Raw genomic sequence first — 19744 nt, forward strand, 5'->3', positions numbered from 1 at the left:
TGGTTCGTTGTGGGGTGACCAGGTGATGGGATTGAGGGGATTCAAGCTGCCAGGCCTAAGCCTTGTGCTGTCCCCACCTCAGGGCTGTGCCTGGGGTGGCTGTGCCCATCCCTCCTCTCTGACAATGACCCCCCACTGTCTTCACCCACTGACTCCACTGCCCTCTGCCAGCCTCAGCCATGTTCCTTGCCCCAGCAAGCCCAGTCCTTGCCAGGTTTTCTCTTTGGAAGGTTGGACAGGGAGGCCTTAGAGACAGCCTAGGCCAGTGGAGAGGGACCCAGCCAGCCCTCTTCTGGACCAAATTCAATTTCGAAGCTTAATGAGTTTGCAGAGGAGCCGGGTGAGCTCGCTGACGCCACTCCTTGCCGGCTGGGTGGTTCCCGGCCGGCCACCGAGCACGCAGCGGCCTGAGCAGGGAGAGCCCTGGGCTCCATCGAGAGTGGCGGGGGCACTGAGCGAGTGAAAAATGTCAGAGCAAATTGCTCTTGACAGCATTAATATCTGCACCTCATAGCAATAATTACATGTAAATAAATAGCAAAATCACGCTCAGCTGGAGGCAGCTCAGGAGGACAGACGCTGCTAAGGACCAGCTGGGGACCTGGAATGCTCTGCTCCATCCTTTTCTTTCCTTCTTAGTTTCTGCTGCCCCTCTCCCCTCAGCCAGATTCTTGCTCCACCACAGACCAGGGGCCCTGAGATCCTGGCTGCTCTGATTAAAATGGAGGGGAAAAAGAAAACATTTGCTTCTCCCAACATTCTCATCCAGGAACAGGTGGACCAAGCATCCTCCCAGCCTCTTTCTCTCCTTTCTCCCTGAGCATCTTATTCCATCTCTGGGTCTCTGCAGAGACATGCCTCTGAAATCCTCATGTCCACCCTGATCTCTACCCTGGATGGCATCCTGGCTGCCTCCTGAACTTGACCTCCACACACCTTCCTCTGATCCAGACCTTCCTCCAGGATTCCCTGCTTCCGTCTATGATTCCATCACCCTCTTGGTTACCCAGACCCCAAATGTCATCTTCACCTTGTCCCTCAGTCCCAGCATCCAATCAGCCACCACGTGCGATGCAAAGTTACAGGCTAAATCTGGTGCAACTTCCTGGAGAGCCAAGTTGACATGATGCTAATGTTAACCACTGCACCACCAGGGCTCCGACTGCATTATTAGTATCCAGCAAATATGGATCCACAGTGGCAAAGAATGCAAAGTTCACATGCATTTTAAAGATAATAAATGAAACTCTGCACTTACCCCACCCCTACCCCTAGGGGTCTCAGGGGGATCCCACTCAACTATTACCAGGAGTGCCTGGGAGAAAAGTTGGAGAAGCACTGTGTGCACCGGATGGCCATCCCTTAGAGATCACCAAGGCTCAGGAAACAGCCGGAAATATCCCAGGATTTCCAACTAGATTTGCGTCTTGCTGCCATATTTGGGGGACCAAAAGGAGCCCTGGTGGCACAGTGGTTAAAGCGATCAACTGCTAACCGAAAGGTCGGTGGTTCACAACCACCAATGGCTCTGCAGGAGAAAGATGTAGCAGTCTGCTTTCATAGAGATGTACAGCCTTGGAAACCTTATAGAGTCGCTATGAGTTGGAATTGACTCAACAGCAGTGTTTGTTTGATTTTTGATTGAGCCATTTGGTTTGTTCAATAGGACTATGAACTCAGCATGAGCAAGGACCATGTCTTACCCATGTCTAAATTCACAGTACTTAGCAAAGGGCCAGGCAGAGGCCCTTGGAGGTATTTGAGGGAGTAAGAAAAGAATCAAAAAGGAAGGGAAAGGTCAGAAGGAAAGGGAAGAGAAGGAAGAGGAAAGGCGTATGAAGATAGAAGATGGAGAGGAGGAAGCTGCAGCCCAGGAAGGTGACACAACTCAAAATGTACCTCTACTAGGTATGCTTGGAGCTCTGGTGGGTGAGAGCTCAGATGCTAACCAAAAGGTCGGCAGTTCGAATCCACCAGCAGCTCCTAGGAAACCCTATGGGGCAGTTCTATTCTGTCCTATAGGGTCGCTATGAGTCGGAATTGACTCGATGGCAAGGGGTAGGTATACTTGGTTGTTGTTGTTGGTTGCCATCGAGTCGATTCTGACTCATGGTGACCCCATGGGTGCAGAGTAGAACTGCTCCATAGGGTTTTCAAGGCTGTGACCTCTTGGAAGCAGATCGACAGGCCTGTCTTCCAAGGCACCTCTGGAGGTGTTTGAAACAGCAACCTTCTGGCTACTAGTCGAGTGCTTAACTGTTTTCACCACCCAGGGACTCTTGGTATACCTGGTATACCCCTAGCCAACTAGTCGATTCTGACTCATAGAGACCCTATAGGATCAGAATAGAACTGCCGTATAGGATTTTGAAGCCTGTAAATTTTTATGGAAGCAGACTCCCACATCTTTCTCCCGCAGAGCGGCTGGTGGGTTTGAACTACTGACCTTTTCCTTTCGGTTAGCAGCTGAGCACTTAACCCACTGTGCCACCAGGGCTCCTGGTACAGCTGGTACCCGTTGGCTGTTGAGTCGATTTCGACTCATAGCAACCCTATAGAACAGAGTAGAACTGCCCCATGGGGTTTCCAAGGAGCAGCTTGGCGAACTCGAACTGCCAATCTTTTGGTTAGCAGCCATAGCTCTTAACCACTGCGCCACGAGGGCTCCGGTATACTTGGTAGCTGAATTCAATTCAGATTTCATTCTCCCCTCCCCTGATGGGCCCAGGGGCCCTTCCTCCTGGGACCCAGCCTCTCTCTTATTCCCCACATGTGCTCTAGAAACTTCTCATGAGCTAGGGCTCCCCTGCCCTCAGGAGAAGTTGCACAGAGGGCCCTTCCAGCTACTGCAACGCCTTCCTGCCTCGCCCACACAGGGCAGGGAACGCAGGCTCCATTCTTCGCAAAACAAATATCTTCTCCTGAACAGCCCCTGCATCCGACACCTCCTTGTTTAGCTCACTGACTAATCCACTTATCGAGGATAAAGAGCCTGTGAATCCCCATTTGATAAAGGCAGCCGCAAAATTAGCAAAAAACGTGCCCACGGGTCCTACGTACCAAACAAACAAGAGGCTGGGGATGATCTCAGAGAGATGTTGTCTTGTTTCAGTCCCCGGGCCTGGCAGAGATGCAGGAGGAGATAGTGGCTCTGTTGATGGTGCTACAGGCTGGGGAGGTGATGCTTCAGGTTATACGGAAAGAAGATTGCACAAGGATGGAAAGGGAACCAGAATGGAGCCCCTGACCCATACTGCATGCACCCCAACTCCAACCTGTGCCCCCAGCTCTGATTATAACCCAACCCCATGACTCTGATGCTAGTTACACTTTTTAATTTAACCATTCATAATCCTAGCATGGAGTTCCTGAGTGGTGCAAACAGTTAACACACTCAGCTGCTAACAAAAAGGTTGGAGGTTTGAGTCCACCGAAAGGCACCTTGGAAGAAAGGCCTGGTGATCTACTTCTGAAAAATCAACCGATGAAAATCCTGTGGAGCACAGTTCTACTCTGGCACACATGGGGTCACCATGAGTCGGAATCAACTCGATGGCAACTAGTAATTCTAGCCCATATTTCTTCAATGCTTGCTACATGCTACGTAGTAGTCTAAGCATTTTATGTGTGTTAACTCATTTACCCCTCACAACAGCCCTGTGAAGTGGGTACTCCTGTTATCCACATTTTACAGATGAGGTAACTGAAGAACAGAGAGGTCAAATCATTTGCCCAAGATCACACAGCCAGTAACCATTGCTTTTAATTTAGATAATAATCTCCAATTCAGCCATGACCAATTCTAATTCAACCTACATTTCAACTATGGCCCCTACCTCTGAGCACAGTCCCCCAAACTCCAAAGCCCCTAACCCTGGCTATACCCTCAACTACCCAAGGTCCCTTCCCCTGCCACTCTGCACAGAGCCTTCAAATTGTTAAAGCTTGTATTTGCATGCGTGATCTGACAACTGTCAAGTTCAGCTCCCCACACAACTGAAAGAGCAGAAGTTAATCTCATGCGCCCTATGTCCACCATTAATGACTTCATGATCAGGACTGTGTGGACCTCCCAGGACGCCCTCAGCGGCCTCTCTGCCTTGCCCCAAGGAGTCCCGGCATTTTGCTAATGTAGCCTCCTTTACTGGTGACAGAAGGGCGAGATTGTGAACGTCATCATCCAGATGGGAGAGCAGAGACTCAAACTCAGAGACTCAGCCACAGCCGACTGGCTCATCAGAGGGCAACTTTAGCGGGGCCTGTTCTCTGCTCCTGGTGAGAGGTCCAGGCCAGGTCCGGGAGGGAGCAGACCCTGTGCTGCCCACCCACCTGCCATCTCTGGCTTGGGGAGGAGGGGCTGGTCCCAGGCCCAGAGGTGGGGACATTAATCACAGGAGAGCACCTGTCAGGGTGGCATCTGGAACTAAAGGGAAACACTTGGCCAAAGGGCAGGACTTCTCACCCTGGGCTCCGGCGGCCCTGGGACCAACCAGGGCCACACCAGGAGGCCAGGGCTCGGAGCAGGGCATCTGGGGTTCAGGCTGGGCTGCCCCTTCACCTGGCCCCTGCCGCAGAAACCTGGACTGGGGGTGGGAGAACGGCTGAAGGGAAGGTGGAGAGGGGGCTGAACTCTGGCAGGTTATGGTGTTGGGGGATGAGGGGATCTTTTACCACTGCTGCTCCATTAATGGAGGAAACCAAGGCACAGGGTGCGAAGTTTCTTCCCTCCCCAAGGCCTCACAGCTAGGAGGTGGTGGGGCTGGGGTTCAAACTCGGGTGCATCTGACTGCAGAGCCTGGAGCTCTGTCTCCCTCTTCTCTGAGCCCTGGAGCCCTCCTCTGCACCTGACCCTCAGGCTCTGGGGTCCTCCTTCCTGTCTGGGCTCCTCCACTGGTTCTGTGTCTGCAAGTCCTCCTCCCTCCAGGTGTGGCCTCTGAAGCTCCATCACTTCTCATTCCCTTAGAGATGGTTCCTCCTTGTTTCTCTCTGTCTTTCCCTGTCCCTGCGCCTGTCTTTGTGTCGCTTTGTCTCTTGTTCTTTCTGTCTCTGAGTGGCCTTCTCTCTGTCTTTCTGTCTCTGTCCGTGTCTCTGTCTTAGTCTCCTTCCGCCCACTACTCTCCTCCATGTCTCCCTTTCCTGGCCCTTTTGAGTCTCATCTCTACTCACCTCCCTTCTCTCCACCAGCATCTCACATCCTGGCCCTCTCTATAGGTCTGTCGGTCTGTCTGTCCCCTTCCTTGCCCCTCTGCCTGCCACTCCTGCCCACCTCTGCAGGAGGCACCTCTCCAATCAGCCAGAGTAGCTTAGTGCACCCGGGGTTGAGCCTGCCATGCTGACGTCCTGCCAGACAGCCTGAGTACCAGCCACATGCCCTGGCCCATCTGGTTGTCAGCACAGCGCAGGGCCACAGGTCTGGGAAGCCCTCAGCCCACCTCTCTGCTCCCTGAGGGACCTTGGACAAGTCCCATCCCCTCCCAGGTCCCCTCCTTTCTCCTTCCTCTGTTGTCCAGGGTGGTCCACTTTGTCACTGCAGGGGGTAGGGCATGATGAGGTCATCTCAGCGAGTGCTTCTCAAACTTCCACATGCATGTGAATCCCCTGAGATCAGGGTCAAGTGCAGAGCAAACCTGGAGCAGCAAAGGCTCTAGTCCAGTCGCTGCCTTTCCTGTCTGAACAGCATGGAGGACAGAAACTAATGTTTGGCCTCAGACGGACCTGAAGTTTGAATTCTGACATTGCCCCTTGTTCTGTACTTGACTCTGAATCTGTAAAATGTGCACAGTGATTCCAGGTCCTCACGACTCTGTGCAAATAGCTAATTGGGGTACCTTGTGGACCACCGGTCCTAAACAAAAGGTGCATGTTGTTGCTGTTACTGTGAAAGTAATGATTTGGGAACAGCAGCCCTGCTTCTTCGGGTAGGGGGTAGAAGCAGGGCGGGGGCCCAGTCAAGACAGCTCCTCCCCCTGGAGGCAGAGAGAGGGAGAATGGAGTTGGCTGGAGTTGGAGTCAGCACCCAGGGGCTCAGGGAAAGAAGGATGCTCAAGAGTTTGGGGTGGGCAATGGTATTGTCTGTGGTGGGGAAGGAAGCCCCTTGGGGCAGGCTCAGGAACTTCTGCCCCAAGCATCAGGTCTCAGTTTCAGCCTGAGCATGTCCCCTTTGTGATAAGACACTTGCCAGCACCCTCACGGGACCTTAATCCTCTAACTCCGCAGGTCAGAGACTCCCGGTCTGGCGAGAAGGTCATGTTCATTTGGCCTTGGGCCAGTTCCACCAGCTATCCCAAGGAGCTCAGGGAGCCCAGTCCTGAGCCCTCATTCTCTCTACTCACTCCCAAAAGACCCTAGCCTTCTGGCACCCCACCCTTGCCCAGCAGGATGGAAGGACAGGAGCTGGGCAGAGGTGAGTGTCCCTCACACGCCCCACCCAGGTCTCCTGACTCCCTGTTCAGTGCTCATTTACCAACTGCCTCTTTTTGGATGCTTTAAGAGATTTCCCAGGGCCTGGTGTAAAAGCAGAGACCGCCGATACTGCTGGAAGCAGAGGCAGAGACGACAGCAAATGCTATAAACTGACCCTCTGGAACAATCAGGCCACTGCCACACCCACCATGCCTCAATAAAGCCCTGCTAAGCCCGAGTCTTCCTGGGCAATGAAAAGTGTGCAGGGGTATCCTGGGTATCTCTTTTTGTAAAATGAGGCAGTGGGCTGACTACCTCTAGATTGCTCTGACATTGCTTGGGGGAGATTGTCAGTGCAATTCAAACAGATTCAGCCCCTAGTCACACACTAACGGAGGTCAAGGTGCTAATGCTGTCTGGGTACACAGGAATCCCTGGGCAGACTGAGGCTAGGAACTCATGCTCCCCCGGGTGAGGCTGACAAGGTGAAAGCTCTTTAATCCTGGGCTTCAGGTGTGCTAGGCCTTGGACCAGCTGCATTGGATGATATCTTCTTAAAAGTACAGATCCCAAGCCCACTATAGAACTGCTGAGTCAGCCTCTAAGCATGGAGTCTGGGGATTTAGATTTTTAACAGGCGTCCAGGTCACTCTGATACACAGGTTTGGGAGCCACTCACTCTAATTAAATCCCCCACCCTTCAAAGAATCCCCTTTCCAACAGTCTTGACAGGTGTGGTCCACATTCTGCTTGCATCCCCCCAGAGATGGGGTGCTCACTGCTTTACAAGGTTGCCCCTTCCATCCCTGGCCAGTTCTGACTGTTGGAAAGCCCTTCCTTAACTCTGAGCTGAACTCGGCCTCTCTGTGACCTCTGTCCCCCTGCCATCACTCCAAACACGCTGGCTCCCTCTATCCCCAGTGGCCCCACAGAGGTTATATAGCTCAGGATCATGCGGGTTCTCCTTTGGCCTCACTTTGCAAAATCTGATCTCCTGCCTTTCCACATCAGACCTCAGCTTGCCAAGGAACTTGGTCCGAAAGCAAAGCTGAGCCTCCAGGTCATCTGTCCAGCCCAGCCAGGCGAGATAGCCCTGAGGAGGGCATTTCCTTTGCAAGAGGGTGCCTGGGGACACAGCCCCTCCCTGGCTCAACCCCGGCATCCCCTCGTCTCTGGAGGTTTCTGTGTCGTGGTGGTCTGCTTACTTGTCTCTCACTGAACTAACTGGAAGGTTGATGAAGGCAGGGCCGGGTTTAGCTCACCTGCTATCCTCCGTGCACAGAGTCTGGCACAGACCACCTGCTCAGAGAGTGTACAACTCATGCTCACAACTGTCTATTGGACTCTATTATGTGCTGCCACCACCCGTCTGTCAGTTTGTCATCCTGTGGTGGCTTGTGTGTAGCTATGATGCTGGAAGCTATGCCACCAGTATTTCAAATACCAGCAGGATCACCCATGGTAGACAGGTTTCAGTAGAGCTTCTAGACTAAGGCAGACTAGGAAGAAAGGCCTGGCAATCCATTTTAGAAAATTAGCCAATGCAAACCTTAGGGAGCACAATAGAATAATGTCCAACGTCATGCGGGAAGATGAGCCCCCTAGACTGGAAGGCACCCAAAATACACAGTGGCTGCAACAATGGACTTGAGCATATCAACAATCACAAAGATGGCTCAGGACCGGCAATGTTTCCTTCTTGCTATTTGTGGGGTTGCCGTGAGTCGGAGCTGGCTCAACAGCAACTAACAACATTACGTGCCAAGCTATGTGCTGAGGACACAGAGGCCAGCAGGATAGCCTGGTCCTTGTTTTAGAGGGAGAGAGCAGTATCCAGAAAGTTAGACCTCAGGGGCAAATTGCCACCCTGGGTGGGAGAACAGGGGCTGTGGGAAGGGGCAAGGCCACTGAGGCTGCTGCTTCTCGGAGGAAGTGACCTCTGAGATGAGACCAGACAAATGAATGGCCCTGGCTAAGTGAAGAGAGGGGAGGGTGAGAATGTTCTAGGCAAAGGGAAAAGCTGGCAGAAGGGGGCTCATGAAGATCCATGAATGGACAGGGAACGGGCAGGAAGCCGGCAGCGCCTCGCAGATTCTTCCTCACTGAGCAGGCAGCCCTGGCCCGCTCACCTGGCCAGCTGGGTCCCTTGCCCGGCCTTGAGCCCTGGGACGGCGGCCGCAGCAGTACCCGCGCCCGGACCCGCTAGGCGCCCGGCCGGCGCAGGCGGCTCCACACGTTTGGGGGGCGGTCCGGCTCGCTCGCTGCTCCCGGATCCCAGGCCCGGGCAGGAGGAATTAAGCAGGCCGCCCCGCCGAGCTCGAGCGCGTCCTTATCTCGGGGAGACAGTTGTTGGGAATCACTTTGACTGAGTGGTTTTGTCTCCCCGCATTTTCCACTGTCAGGCGGCCTCGGGCCATGGATCAAAGGCGCGGCGGCAGCGGTGGCGGCGGAGCGCGGGGAGGGGCGGCAGCGGATCCAGCCCAGCTGATCACCAACCCCCTCGACGCTGCCACCCCCACCCGCCCCGGACCCGGGTCAGCTGGGCCTCAGGGACCCGCGCCAGGAGCCCCTGCCTCAGAGCCCACCATTAGCGAGTTGGGCAGGTCCCAGAGATCCCAGGCCTTAGACAGGAGAAATGGGAAGAGGAACGTAGTGGGCTAGAGAGTGACGGGAGAGGAGACCGGGGGCTGAAGATGGAGAAAAAAGAGGTGTTTGCTGGGAAAAAATGGGAGGTGAGAGAGAAGAAGTGAAGAATGAAAGAGATTAGGAGAAAGACTGGGTATGAGAGGAGGGAAGGAAGGAGGGAAAGGGAGACGGAAAGGGTGGGGGGCGTGGAGGGTCTGAAAGAAAGCAGGAGGGGGGAGGGGAAGGAGGAAGCAGGGGTCTAGGCGAGGGAGGAAGAAAGAGAGGATCAGTCAGGAGAGGTGAACAGGAGATGGTGGGCACAGGGGGAGGGTGTCTAAGCTGGGCTGCAAGTGGAGGGAGGGAAATGGAGCCAAAAAGGAAGAGAGGAGAGAAGAACCGGGGAGTACCAAACCAAACCTATTGTCGACTCACAGCAACCCTATAGCTCAGAGTATAACTGTCCCATAGGGTTTCCTAGATTGTAATCTTCACCGGAGCAGATTGCCCAGTCTTTTCTCCCACAGAGCAGCTGGTGGGTACTAACCGCCCACCTTTTGGTTAGCAGTCCAGCGCTTAATCACTGCTTAACCACCAGGGCTCCTTAACTGGGGAGGAGGAGGAAGGAAATGGGGAAAGGAGAGAAATGGGGAGCAGAGGGAGTGTGCAAAAAGGAAATCAGAGATGAATTTCCAGTCACCTGGGCGCCCAGGAGAAAGTTCCGGGCTGAGGGACAGGACAACGAGGCAAGAGTGGAGGAGAAAGAAGGTAGGAAGGCAGGCCTGGCTAGGCCAGGCTGGACTGGGCTGGGGAAGTGGGGGCTGGGGGAGTGGTTGGAGGCTGTTCACCCTCTAAAGAAACTTCTGGCCTTTACCACTCAGAATGGAACAGGTGCAGAGTGGGGGAGTGACTGGGCCCAGGCTGCCCAGGAGTTGAGGGTGGCATTCGAGACCTGACCTTCCAGACAGCTCCAACAGCACCCTTGGGGACACTGGCCCAGCTAACAGATGTTCCCAGAAGCCCCTGGGGGAGGAGTCTTCCTCCCCATCTACCTCTCAGCAGCACTCCCTGGTGTGGCTCAGAACACCTGTTCCCTCTGCCAAGGGTGTTGGAGAAATGCTCACAGCTGGGGAGAGGGCCAGGAGAGAGAGGGGGTGGGCGGGGGGTCAAGAGAGATGGGGAGCCTTGGGGCTGAGGTTGGGGTGGGGCAAGAATCCAGAGAGGGAGGTAAAAGGAGCAGGAGAACAAAAAGAGCAGGGCTAGGGGAGAGAAGATGGGAAATGAAGACTAGCAGCAACGGCTGAAAGACCTGGGGAAATTAATTCTGTAACAGAAAGTCTGGGTCTGGGCCCTGCACTACCTCACTGTGTGACCTTGGGCATGTCACAGCACCTGCCAGAGCCTTGGCAACCCCATCTGCAAATAGCAACCCCATATTGTACCAGAGGAGTTCCTGGGTGATGCAAATGGTTAAGTGCTCAACTGCTAGCTGAAAGATTGGTGGTTTGAACCCACCCAGAGGTGCCTAGGAAGAGAGGCCTGGCAGTCTGCTTCTGAAAGGTCACAGCCTTGAAAACCCCATGGACCAGTTCTACTCTGCACAGGTGGGTTGCCATGAGTCAGAATGGACTCAATGGCAACTAACAATTGTACCAGATACTGTTCTAGGTGCTTTGTTTACTAGCTCTATGAGATGAGAACTCTTAATACCCCTATCTTATGGGGTGGAGGTGGGGCGGGGAATGAGGTGGAGAAGTTACAGAACCTGTTTGGAGTCACACAGGTAGGAGAGGACAATGCTGGGGACTGGACCTAGGCAGAGGTATTCCACAGTCCACACTCTTGAGCCCTCTCTTCTCCTGCTTCCACCGGGCACTGGGACTAGCAGAGCTCAAAGGGTCATGTTTGGGGCCCTTAAAGGTCCCACAAGCTAGTGGGAGACACGCCATTTTAATGACATGCACTGTAAGAGCATGATCGCTGGAGTCAGGCAGCCTGGGTTCAGATCCTGGCCTTGCCACTTGTTACCAACTCAACCTTGGACCCGTTATTTAAACAGCACAGTGCCTCTCTCCCTTCCACACCCCACTCCCCCACCCCCCGTTCGTAAAACAAATCAAAGGGATGTTGTGAAGATTAAATGAGATAATCCACGTAAAGAGATTAGCATAGCATTTGGCCTGTGGTAAGTGCTCAAAAATTTTAGCCATGATTATTATTACTATTTAATAATATGTGTCTAATAATACAGGTATTTTAACATACTGATAAAACGGGATAAATGCAATTGAGAGGTGAGCATGGGAAGAGAGCACCATGAACCCAACTTGAGTGAAGGCTTCCTGGAAGGAGGCCACTTCTTAAAGAACAATCGGGGTGAGTTTGAGATGATGGGGTTGGGGGCGGTGGAGGTGTCCTAGGCTAGGGAGCTGCAGGTGCAAAGCCTTGCAGGAAGGGGTGAGCATGGCCCTTTGGGGACTCTCAAAGTCACCCCACCTCCCCTACTTGGGGTTTTCTCTGGCCTCCCAGGTCTGGCAGCCCTGCCACCCCGGTGGCCTCCCTCCTACTGGGGACCCCAGGGATGGGCCTGTGCAGCTCTGAGTCTGCCCACCGTATTAATTGCTAATCTCCCTCATTTTGTTCCCTTCTATCTGCCAGGACTGTCTTGTCCCGAGCCCCCGTGCTAATCAGGAAGAAGGACAAATCCTCTATTTGCATTCTTCCCCACCAAGCCAGGCAGCTCTGGACCGCTAACCCCCCTGGCCTGTCGGGAAGCCACAGCAGGCCCAGGCTGAGGCCCCAGAAGGATGGGGATGAGGTGCAGGACCAAGAGAAGGGCCAGCTCCCACCCACAGATCTAGAGGTTATGACTCATGCGTGTATACAAAGAACCCACAGAATCACCGGCTCTGAGCAGGAAGCTCCTTCCTGAGCAGGTGGCCCATCTCCTTCCTGAGGAAACTGAGGCCCAGTGTCGGGAGGTATCTACCAAGGCCACTCAGTGGGTCAGAGGCAGAGCAGGGTGGGAGCTAGGGTCTCCTGACTTTCGAATCAGTGACCAGGCTCCAGTCTGGGCTAGGCTGGGCCTCCAGTCCCACAAAGAAAAGAAACCTGGTCAGAACTGACCAGTTCTCTCTATTCAGGGCAGGAAGAGGCAGAGTGGGGAAATGGTCATTTATTAAGCTCCTACTATGTGCTAGGCATGGTGCTGAGTGTTTCACATCAACAGACTCATTTAATTCTCATAATGCTGCAAGGTGAGTGGTATTGCTCCCATTTCACAGATGAGGCAACTGAGATTCAGAGAGCTTATGTACCTTGCCCATGGTCACACAGCAAGTGGAGGAGCTGGAATTCAAACTCTGGTACGGATGATCATCCTACTGCACCCATGGTACATCTAAATTCGTGACTATTTTAGCACTTGCCTTTGTATTTGCTGCTGTCTTCCTACCCCTTTCCTTACTTTTCCCTGAGCAAATCCTACCTCTCCTTTGGCGACTCTCCTCCAGGAAACCTTCTCTGACTATGCCCTCCCATCTCCAAACTTCCTCTGCTCTTCCTGTCTGGCCAGAAGTCACATTCAGTTGTCAACAACTGATTCTCTGACTGCTATCTGGGCAATATTGTCTTCCTCAAAATATACTTTGTAAGAGCAGAGACAGTCATATGCTTTTTCTCAAGCCTCCCTATATACTGTGCTAATAACAGGAGCTAGATGAATGAATGTGAAGGAGCTAGTATGTAATGACATCAAGTATAAACTAAATGATCAGCTGCCTCAAAACCCTCTTGAGAACAGACCATAGTTACATTGAACTAGGCCTGCAGCATGCCTGGGGGATTGGCCAACAGTTGTTGGAGCCCTACTATGTGCTGGAGCCCTGGCAGCACAACGGTTAAGCACTTGGCTGCTAACCAAAAGGAACCCACCCAGCAGCTCGGAGGGGGAAAAGACCTGGCAATCTGCTCCTGTAAAGATTACCTATTGCCATGGAGTCAATTCCGACTCATAGTGACCGTGTAGGACAGAGAACTGCCCCACAGGGTTTCCAAGACTGTAATCTTTACGGAAGCAGACTGTCACGTCTTTCTGCTGTGGAGGGGCTGGTGGGTTTGAACTGCCGACCTTTCAGTTAGCCGCCGAGTATTTAACCACTGCACCACCAGGACTCCTTCCTATAAAGATTACAGCTTAGAAAACCCTATGGGGGCAGTTCTACTCTGTCACATGCAGTTGCTATGAGTGGCAAATGGACTCGACGGTACCGAACAACAACAGCACTATGTGCTAGGAACAGCGTTATGGGCATTACTAGAATAAATCATCGTGCACAGATGCTGCTCCACCTGTGCTCATAGCTGAAGACCAGGGGCCCTGATGACAAGTGGTGCATGGGAACATCTAGCTCTCCCAAGAAGGATGCACGTGCCCCTTCCCGGACTGTTTATGGGGCAGAGGTAAGACCCCCGCCCCCACCTTCTCAGGGTACGGAGTCTAGATGATGCAGTGTTTCAGTGGTGAGCAAAAAAGGGGCCCAGAGTGGCCTTTGATCCTTATCTTTTCTTCAGACTCAGGGACGTGGGCTCAAACTCCATCTTTCCAGAATCCCGCTCAGTCCTCTGAGAAAGGAGGAAAGACCAGGGTTGCTTCTCCATCAATGATAGGATGACCCCAAAGTCACCCTGGACGCCAGGCAATAAACCAGGCACCCCTGCTTCCAGCAGAGCCAATGCATAAGCATGACCCCTCCCTCCGCCTGCCGCCAGCAGTCTGGAAAGTTCCCAATTCTGGTCTTGCCTTTCTCTCTGGGAAGGGTTTCTTCCCTCTCCCACCCCTCCTCGTCCCCCTCCACCCAGGAAAAAGGGGTAAGAAATGCAGAGACATAAACATGGGTCTGTTTTCACAGGAGACAAGGAGGCTCTGCCCAGGCCTCTCCCTTGTGGCTGCAGATGGGGCCTCTGATTGACACCAGCAGGTGGTTTTGTTTGGCGAGGAGCGCCAGGCGGGAAATAACTCAGCTTTTCCCACTGAGGTAGGTTAACCGTGGACAAAGGCAGAGCTGGATGTGAGAGCAGCATCTTGGCAGGGTCTGTCCCCCCAGGGCCTAGAAGGCTCGGAGGATGCCCATGGCGGGTACCCAGGACTACAGCCCGCCATCAATTTACACCTCTGCTCTTGCCAACCCCACCCTGGCAGCTCTTCCCGCTCTGGGGCTGGCTGGGCTGGGAAGAAAGGGGAAGGGGCAAGCGAAAGCTTGGGGTGTGGGCGGACACTGATGAGCAGAGTGGACATGAACCACGTCCCCCAATTGTCACGCTGTCCAGGGCTGTGAAGAGGGGCTGGTGGGCATGGCTTGTGAGGTCTCTGCAGCTGTGCTGTTCCTGGGTTCAGTGAAAGCCAGTTGAGGAGGGCAGAGGCTGACAAATGTCATTCAGCTCCAGGTCCAGGGGAAATCCGGCCACGGACTCCTGGCCCTTTGCACAAACTGACCCCTGACCTCGCACCATCCCTGTTGGTCACAGGGAGAAATGAGTGGGTGTGTAGGGCGGGTGACTCAGTTTAGCTTTTCTTCTAATCCTGGGAAAAACCACTCAGAGCCTGCATCCTTCCAGCTTGAGTCAGCTGCTCCTTCTATCCCAGCTCATACTTCCAAGAACCTGGGGACTCGGTAGGGTTGAGGGACAGCAGAATCTGGGGTGCTAACTGCACCTCAAGAAACCCTGGTGGCCCAACAGTTAAGTGCCTGGCTACTAACTGAAAGTTTGGCACTTTGAACCCACCCAGTGGTTCCATAGGGGAAAGACCTGACTATCTGCTCCCGTAAAGATTTCCATGCCAAACCGATCGCCCCATAGAGTTTCCAAGGCTGTAATCTTTATGGGAAGCCCTGGTGGCACAGTGGTTAAGAGCTCAGCTGCTAACCAAAAAGGTCGGCATTTGGAATCTGCTGGCCCCTCCTCGGAAACCTATGGAGCAGTTCTACTCTGTCCAATAGGGTCGCTATGAGTCGACACAATGCTCACTGGTTTTTAATCTTTATGGAAGTGGACTGCCACATCTTTCTCCTGTGGAGCGGCTGGTGGGTTTCAACCACCTTTCGGTTAGCAGCCAACCTTCTCGTTAGCAGCCGAGTGCAAAACCAGTGTGCCACCAGGGCTCCTTCCGTTAAAGATCACAGCCTAGAAAACCCTGTGAGACAGTTCTACTCTGTCCCATGGGGCCGCTATGAGTTGAATATTGACTCACTGGCACCCAGCAACAACAACAACTGTACCCCAGCACCCTCTCTCCCCCAGACTTGGGGTCAGCAGAACACCTTTCACTGTCCTGGCGGGGGGCGGGGGAGCAAACTCCAGGTATTTTCAAGCCAATCGAAGGGGATAAGGGAGACAGAGAGGGAAGGGGAAAGGAAAAGAAAGGGGAGGGAAGGGAAGGGAGAGGAAAGGAAGGGAAGGGAGAGGAAAGGAAGGGAAGGGAGAGGAAAGGAAGGGAAGGGAGAGGAAAGGAAGGGAAGGGAGAGGAAAGGAAGGGAAGGGGGAAAAGAAAGACCTGAAGAGATGGAGCTGGGCGTCAAGGAGACCAGACGCACATTCATGAAGCAGCTACTTTACGCCAGGCAGGAGTCCCTGGGTGGTGCAAGTGGTTAATGCACTCGGCTGCTAACCAAAGGTTAGAGGTTCGAGTCCACCCAGAGGTGCCTTGGGAGAAAGGCCTGGTGATCTACTTCCAAAAAGTCAGCCTTTGAAAACCCTATGGAGCATAGTTCTACTCTGACACACGTGGGGTCGCCATGAGTCAGAGCGGACTCAACAGCAAGTGGTTTACGTGCCAGATACTTTACATTCCAAGCCTCCCTTAATTCTCACAGCACCCCCGAGAGGTAGGAATTACCAACTCCCCTTTCAGATGAGGAAAATGAAGCCCAGAGAGGCTAAGCAAGCTGCCCCAAGGCCACACAGCGACGTAATTAGTGGCCAAACCAGAACTCCCAGGCTTCCCCCGACCCGTGGAACATGAAGGGGGGGCTTCCCAAGAAAGGGAAAGCCTAGAAGAGACCCCGAGAAGGCAAAGGGAAGGGAGGTGGAGAGGAAGGAAACCAGCAGTAGAGGCGACCGGGAAGGGAAGAGAAGGAAGGGCTGGGCGGGGCGCAGAGGAGAGCGTGGCTGGGGTTAAAGCCCCGTGTTCCTACAACCCGCTAAGCCGGAGAAATGAATCCTGATCCCTCCAAAACCCAACCTCAGAAAATGTGCGCGAGAAGGGTCTCCTTTCAGGGAAGCAGGAAATCCTCCACACCTCCTCCCGACGCCCCGGTAATGCCAGGATGTCCCCAATCTGCTTTGAGGAATGGAGAGATTAAGAATAATAAAAAAATTGCAATAAAATATGTGTGAAGGAGGGGGTAATTGTGGACAAACGCAGCATTCAAATTCATTTTTCAGCTCTTTTACACACCATTTCAATCTTATTTTCTGCTTGTTAATGAGATCTTGTTGCCTGGGCTAGGCAAAACCTTCCAATATCAGGAAGTAATTGCACATAATTTTCTCTCCTACCAGTGATTTGCATCAGTTTTTAAAAATTCTGGGCTATTTAACACCCCACAATCCCCCTCCCCATCTTCCTGCCTACAAATCTCCTGCTCCCTCCTCGTCCCTGGTCCAGCAAGACTCATTTTAAATGCTTATTATAAACGCGCTGTCACCATTAAAATGGGGGGGGGGGACACAAAGAGGAAGTGAGAGGAGAAAGAGGCGAAGGAAGTTTCCAGTACCCACCACATTAGGGGCACAGCCAAGTTTCTTAGAGCAAGGGGACTGCTGAGGGTCAGAGTGGCAGTGAGGCATGTTGGCCAGATAGACAGACGTCTGCCACTCACCAGCTCTGCAGCCTTTTGCAAGTGACTTAACCTCTCTGAGCCTGTTTCCCCAAGTGTAGGGTTGCTGCAAGGAGCCCCGGTAGTGCAGTGGTTAAGTGCTTGGCTGCTAACTGAAAGGTTGGTGGCTCAAATCCACCAGCCACTCCGTGGGAGAAAAGACCTGGCGATCTGCTCTTATAAAATTAAAAAAAAAGCAAAAAACAGTTCCCGTTGAGTTGATTCCGACTCATAGCAACCCTACAGGACAGAGTAGAACTGCCCTATAAGGTTTCCAAGGAATGACTGGTGGATTCAAGCTGCTGACCTGTTGGTTGCAGCTGAGCTCTTAACCACTGTACCACCAGGGCTCCTTATAAAGTTTACAGCCTGGGAAATCCTATTGGGCACTTCTACTCTGCCCTATAGGGTTGCTGTGAGTTGGAATCAATTTGACAGCACACAACAACAAGGTTGCTGCGAGGCTCAAATGACTTTATCTAAGTGCTTAGCATGGATCTGGCACCCAGTTGGTATCCAGTTGATGGAGGTATCGTTTCCTGCTGGACTGGCTTCCCTGGAGGCCCCACATGATGCCTGGAGGCAGCATTGGGTGTTTGCCATTGAGAGTCATTTGGGAGACCCTCTCCCTTTGCTCCAGCCTTGAGCTTTATTCCTACTGGTTGAGAGAGAAGAGGAAAGCTGTTTAGGGATACTGGCTCTGAACACAGCTCTGCCATTAATTGTCCCTGTGTCCTTGGGCCTCAGCTTCCCCATATGGACCATAGGACCAACCTCATGGAGCAGATACAACAGAAAAGCATAGTGGGCTCTAGAGGCAGGCTGTGTTCAAATCCTAGCTCTGCTACTTTCCAGATCCTACCACAGAGCCTGGCACGTGGTGGTGGTGTTGTTAGCTGCTGTTGAGTCGGTCCCCAAGTCATGGTGACCCCGTGTGCAATAAGATCAGACTGTTGTGTTCCATAGGGTTTCCGCAGGCTGATTTTCGGAAGTAGATCACCGGGCCTTTCTTCCTAGTCTATCTTAATCTGGAAACTCTGCTGAAACCTGTTCAGCATCATAGCACCACTGAACCACCAATGCCCTCTGTTACATGGTAAACCCATTGCTGTAAAGTCGATTTCAACTCATAGCAACCCTATAAGACAGAGTCGAACTGCCCCATAGGGCTTCCAAGGCAGTAATCTCTATGGGAGCAGACTGCCACGTCTTTCTCCCACAAAGCAGCTGGTGGGTTCGAACCGCAGAACTTTCAGTTAGCAGCCAGGCTCTTAACCACTGTGCCACCAGGGCTCCTTCTGACACATGGTAGGGGCTCAGTAAATATTTGGTGGATGGATAGATGGATGGATAGATGGACAGATGGATGCATGGATGGATGGATGGGTGGTTGGATGACCCTGGACAAGTCAACATCCAAGTACCTCAGTTTCCTTATCTGTAAAATGAGGATCACAATATTACTGCTGAGATCCAATGAGTGAAAGCAGGTAAACCACTTGGCCCCACCTATGCCTGGCCTGCTGTAAGCATTCACTCCACATAAGCTGTCACCATAATTATTACATGTAGGGGCAAGAGAAGAATAGAACTAAGAAGAGGGAGAGGCCAAGAAGGCTTGACTTATTGTGATCATGGTCCTGTCATTAACGGCAGGCTTAGAGAATATTTTTCATTAGTTCAGTCTAGTGTGAATATGTAAATAGTTCAGTGTAGTGTGAATTAGTGCCGGGAGGGGGGTGTGAATATGTGAATCCCTTTTATAGGTTCCTTTATTTTAAGCTCCAAAGAGGAGCAAAGGAGACCATGAAAGTCCTATGTTTTTGTTTTCTGTCTGCCCCGTTATAATGCCAGCTCCACTAAAGCGGCGATCACTAATTTATCCCCAAGTGTCTAGAACAGTGCCTCGCACATAGTGTTTTTTTTTTTTAAAAAAAAAAAAAACCCATTGTGGTGGAGTCAATTCCAACTCACAGTGACCCTATAGGCTAGAGGAGAACTTCGCCATAGGGTTTCCAAGGAGTGGCTGGTGGATTCAAACTGCCGACCTTTTGGTTAGCAGCTGTAGCTCTTAACCACTGCGCCACCAGGGCTCTGGTGCATAGTAGGCACTCCATAAATATTTGTTAAAGTAGTTACCCCTTCCAAGCCAGCAGACAGGCCAAGAGCTGGGATGAGTAAATGGCTTTTCCGTGGAATTCCTCCAGGCAGTATCTCCGTGGAGTCCCTGGGGCTCAGCAGCACCCATGGCCCAGGTTGGGTCTGAGACAAGGGACCCCCATCAACCCACTGCAGGAGGCACGTTTTCCCCACAGGCAGCATCAGCATGGGTGATGAGCAGTTCTCCTATGGAGCTCGGAGCAGGTCCTCACAGAGCCCCAACTTCATCCCCTCAACATAATCCCCTCCGGATTGTGCAAGAACAAAACACCCTCTAGTTTCAAGAACCAAGACTATCGGGAGGACAGTGGCAGAGTCCTGCAATCTGGGCAGTGGGGTAGTGTGATGGGCCTGTAGCCCAGGTGGGAACCCCCTCCCAAAGCAGGCCCATCCCTCCCTCCTGCCCAGGTGAGCTATGGGGAAGCCCCTCCTGTTGGGGAGAGAGGTGGATCTGTCAACATCTCCCTGCAGATGACTCCCGCTTGATGGGGGATCCCCCCTCCACTCCCGCAAAGCTACAAACAATGTGCTAAAGACGTCAAGCATGCCTGCTCAGTCAGAGGAGGGAGCACAGAAGAGCTTGAGCTTAGAAATGTCAGGAACTTCTGTACAAGACCCAGAAACCACCCGCGCCCGGCCCTGGCCACCCCCTTCCTTCAGGAAATGTTTGAAGCTTAACCCCG

At 52.8% G+C, this 19744-nt stretch overlaps 1 protein-coding gene across 3 annotated transcripts in view; it reads right to left on the reverse strand.

The window, feature by feature from the left end:
• The window catches only part of PAX7 (paired box 7), a 119810-nt gene that overhangs the window by 21125 nt on the left and 78941 nt on the right, over positions 1 to 19744 (reverse strand). The window contains exon 9 of one of the 3 annotated variants that reach the window (XM_023732021.1): positions 2829 to 2855. The exons of the other annotated variants lie outside the window; for them this stretch is intronic. Coding sequence (XP_023587789.1) covers positions 2829 to 2855 — 27 coding nt within the window. The remainder of the gene's footprint in view (positions 1 to 2828; positions 2856 to 19744) is intronic. 3 annotated transcript variants of the gene reach the window in all.

This window comes from Trichechus manatus, unplaced genomic scaffold (genome assembly GCF_000243295.1).
Source record: "Trichechus manatus latirostris isolate Lorelei unplaced genomic scaffold, TriManLat1.0 scaffold00048, whole genome shotgun sequence".
Taxonomy (NCBI): domain Eukaryota; kingdom Metazoa; phylum Chordata; class Mammalia; order Sirenia; family Trichechidae; genus Trichechus; species Trichechus manatus.